Source organism: Marmota flaviventris, chromosome 1 (assembly GCF_047511675.1).
Source record: "Marmota flaviventris isolate mMarFla1 chromosome 1, mMarFla1.hap1, whole genome shotgun sequence".
Taxonomy (NCBI): Eukaryota; Metazoa; Chordata; class Mammalia; order Rodentia; family Sciuridae; genus Marmota; species Marmota flaviventris.
Window position 1 is genome coordinate 214,588,513 of NC_092498.1, and position 4,392 is coordinate 214,592,904.

Here is a 4,392-nt window from a genome sequence, read left to right on the forward strand (position 1 = left end):
CTGTTGTTAATAATTTATATATACAATTTTGTTACTCTTCACATTGAAATTGGAATTTAAATGAATTTTTGCAAGGTATTAAGAAAAGTCCAATCTGTTTAAAGGTGATATTGTAAAGCCTGGAAGCATTCTGCCACTTTTTCCACACAAAAAAAAAGAAAAAAAAGAAAGTTAAAACCTCTTTTAGCCTTTGATTCAAGTTTCAAGTGTAATGTTATATTGTGTTACTTGTGAAGAGCCCCACCTTACCTGAGATAAGGCTCTGCCTCCCACTTTACTTCATGTTAGAATGGCTCCAAAACAGGCTAGACTTCAGTTCATTTAAAGTTGTATTCAAAAGATTGATTTTTATTGTAAAGATTCCTGTAATCTCAAACAGGAAATATATAATTAAGTAAAGATTCAAGATTATAAAAGTCAATTTTCTTGGTTCACAGCTGTTACACAAACTGAATGTTTTTGCTCTGTTAATTTTGTTTTGTATTTTCCTTGTGAATGTTGTAACTGTTGTCTGTTAGTGTTTTTCAAAACTACTGTTTAAAAAAATACCTGGGTTAATTTGAGAAAATAAGCCATCAGATATTATGTAATGCTGATTTCCAGTACTAATACTAACCCCAATTAAATGAAAGTGGCATCTGTAAAGCTATAGATATTGATGTTAAAACTTGTTATTCACTCTTTAAGACTGGGAAACTGGCTTGCTGGGTGTTTAAAACTAAGATCAAAGTCAAGGAAGTAAAAGGGTCAAGGAAAAAGCAGCCAATGTTTTTGCCCTTGCCCTCTAAGGTCAGCTGGAACCCAAAGGACAATGGGACCCCTCTCAGGGCTCTGCAACTGTAGTGAGTCATCCAATCAGTGGATCAGGGAGATTGAGAGGACCCCAGAAGACAGGAAGCCAACCAGTGCACATTCTATGAAGAGAAGGGTCACTGAAGATGGACATTGCTGGCCAATGGCACCACTGGTAGAGGAAAGCTAAAGGATCCAGGAAGCTTCCCACGGGTCCCCAAGTATGACCTCTTAGGAATCTCAGCTGACTTTTAAGAATAGATAGGAACAAGGTCAGTTTTGACTAACCTGCTCTTAGACACCTGGAAGGAGAGTGTAGCCTAAAAGCACAGTCCTACATGAACATTCAACAGAAAAAATATTGGGTTTTTAAAATTTGTTTGTTTTATGTAACTTAATATATTCACTTTTATCAGCCCTACCAAAAGTAAGTAAAGCTGGAGGCTATAAAGAAAGGGTTCTTGGGTGAGAGTGCCTAAAAGTAATGACCACAAGAGTTGCAAATTTGTCCTGATTTTGAGTCTTAAAGAGTGGGTAACAAGTTTTAAGATAGTTAATTTGAGTCTGATTTTGTAGACCTACCAATTTTCCTAATCTCTTACATTGATGATCTTTTTTCACTGATAAGATTATAAATTACTGTCCCCATGGTTTTCAGAGACTGGCTGAAGTGCTAATTGTTTTTGTTCTAATTGTTTATACAAAAAAAGTAATGCTTTGCTGTCTTTATTGTTGTCTTAGCATGATCCCTGTCCTATGTATATGCCTTGTCCAGTCACCTGCCATCTGCCACTGTGGACCTCTGGACTTCTCTGATGCTGAATTCCCTTAAATGTCCAAAACCCACCTAATAGAGAACAAGGACTTTGGGTTACTTCCCCCAACTTCACCTCCTCTCAGCAGGAAGTAGCTTGTAGATGTCGTCGCCCACTTTCCATAAAAATGGAATGTAGAAATGGGTTCAGCATTGGAGGGACCACAGTGTACATCACAGAAGCCACTACAGTTTTCCTGGAGGAGTCAGTAACTAAAGAGCTAATGTACACACCCAACAATGTCCCATAGAACAAGGAGACAACAGACAGATGAGACCCACAGGTTGAAAAGGCTTTATACTTTCCTTCTGATGATGGAAGTTTTAAGACAGAGATTACAATATGAGTATAAGAGAAAATGACTCCAGAGAGAGGAACACCACCAAATGGGGGGGGATTGTAACAGGGGTTCACTTTGTGGCTTTGAAACTGACCTTTTTTTTTTCTTTTTCCTAAACGTCTTTTCCCTAAATTTCTCCTCCTCAATCTTTTCCCTGATCTTCTGCTTCCTGATCTCTCCTTCCTAATCTCATTTTCTCTGAATCAGCTCTATAAAAGTTCCCTGTTACTGCTGATGAGCAGAATCATAGCCTTTGGGACAGGAGTCTCCTGTGTTTCTCCTTTGCTACCAAAGCAATAAACCTTCTTTTTCCTTGTTCTCAAAAGTGTGTCCTTGTTAATGGATTGGCATTGGGGACAAGGACCGAGCTTTTGGCAACACATGGAGACAGTAAAGAGAATTCTCTCTTCCAGCACAGCCCAGGCCTCTGAAGCCATTGAAATAAAAGGTGGCTCTTCTGGTTTGAGTGTATTAATACTAGAGTTTCTTTTTCTTACTAGGACTGAGGACACATTCACTGATGATTTTCTAAAATGTCCCAATGATGTCAGAACACTGTTATCATCTAATCATGCCAATTTTGTAGATATTGAAACTGAGTGTGGTGCATGGCACTGCGGCATGGGAAGGATGTGGCTTTTCAGTAACAGGGCTCAGGATTTACTTTTCGGGGCATGAGTGCCACTCTTTTGCCTCTCAGTGTTAGTCTAGAATACAATTCCAGTGGTTCTAACAACATGATCAGGTAGACGTCGTTATCTCTATATGAGAGAGTGTTGTCTGAATGTTTTATTTTTGTTATTCACCTTCTCTAATTTACCTTCTTCGGACAGATTTCAAGGGAATAATTGCTAAGACAGAATCTCTGCTTCAGTCTCAGATTATGTGGCACCAGAGTAGAAAGTTTATGTTTAGAGAATTGAAATCACTTGTCAAATTTTACAGAGAAGAAAAAAGAAAAATCAACTTTTAAAACACATTTTAGAAAAATGTGGTAAATTAAAGATCAGATTTTCTCACTCACCATGGATCCCATCATGTTGATTTATTTTAGAGAGCATAATTGAAATCAAATGACATATCAATGAAGGGAAGCTGTTCTAACAATGAGTTTCCTCAAGGCCTCCTTCATGTCCCTGTTCCTCAGGCTGTAGATAAAGGGGTTCAGCATTGGAGGGACCACAGTGTACATCACAGAAGCCACTACAGTTTTCCTGGAGGAGTCAGTAACTAAAGAGCTAATGTACACACCCAACAATGTCCCATAGAACAAGGAGACAAGAGACAGATGAGACCCACAGGTGGAAAAGGCTTTATACTTTCCTTCTGATGATGGAAGTTTTAAGACAGAGATTACAATATGAGTATAAGAGAAAATGACTCCAGACAGAGGAACACCACCAAATATGCAAGCTGCAAGATATATCAGGACATTATTGATGAAGGTGTTAGAACAGGCCACCTTTAACACCTGAGCAAGTTCACAAAAAAACTGGGGGATCTCCAGGTCTGTGCAGAAGGACAGCCTCAGCACCATCAGACTGTGCAGCAGGGCGTCCACAATGCTGATGGACAAGGACAACACAATCAGCAGGAGACAAAAGTGGGGCTTCATGATGACCGTATACCTGAGTGGATGGCAGATGGCCACATAGCGGTCATAAGCCATTACAGCAAGGAGACTGTTTTCTAATCCAGCAAAAATCAGGACAAAGCCAATCTGGCTGAGGCAGCCTGTGTAGCTGATGGTCTTGCTCTGTCTCTGGATGTTCACCAGCATCTTGGGGACCGTGATGGTGCTTAAAGAGATGTCAGTGAAGGACAGGTTGGAGAGGAAGAAGTACATGGGGGTGTGGAACTGGGGGTCAGAGGAGATGGCCAGGATGATGAGCAGGTTCCCAAGCACAGTGACGAGATATATGCACAGAAACAGGCTGAAGATGAGGGGCTGCAGGGCTGGGTCATCTGTCAGTCCCAGGAGAAGGAATTCTGGAACAGCTGTGTGGTTTCTGGATTCCATGCTCTTGATGAATCTAGTATAAAAGGTGGGTAACACCACAATATAATGAGAACATCAGCATTTCTAATATGTTCCCAGGTGACACCGTTGCTGCTCTGGACACACGCATCCTTGTAAGATCTTAGCAATAGTGATAATCAGACCCCACTCCATATTTTTGAACTTCTGGGATAAAGATGAATAGTATATGATTCAACAGGATCTCTCAGAGATGCTAAAATCTGAGAACTGCTGCTGTATGAAATGCTTCTGTATGTTGAACCCAAATGAATATTGAACTCGTTGTGTTTATTTCTCCTTCAGTACTTTCTCACCTTGAACTTATTTCCTGTACACACTTATTATGCCAAGTTAGTTTTGAAGAGGTATGGCAGAAAATCAGCATTTGTTAACTCTGGAAATGGGCAAATGACAGAATTTAAAAA

General features: G+C 39.9%; 1 protein-coding gene across 1 annotated transcript; it reads right to left on the minus strand.

Annotated features, from left to right (window-relative positions):
* Positions 1 to 3,028: 3,028 nt before the first annotated feature.
* On the minus strand, positions 3,029 to 3,970 carry LOC114107471 (olfactory receptor 7G2-like). The gene has a single exon (XM_027954890.3). It carries the CDS (start codon positions 3,965 to 3,967, stop codon positions 3,029 to 3,031), a length of 939 nt encoding a protein of 312 aa, XP_027810691.3. The 5' UTR covers positions 3,968 to 3,970.
* Positions 3,971 to 4,392: the final 422 nt, after the last annotated feature.

What these genes read in the sequence shown, in the direction of transcription:
- LOC114107471 (XM_027954890.3), bottom strand. Translation starts at nt 3,967, where the DNA reads ATGGAATCCAGAAACCACACAGCTGTTCCAGAATTCCTTCTCCTGGGA.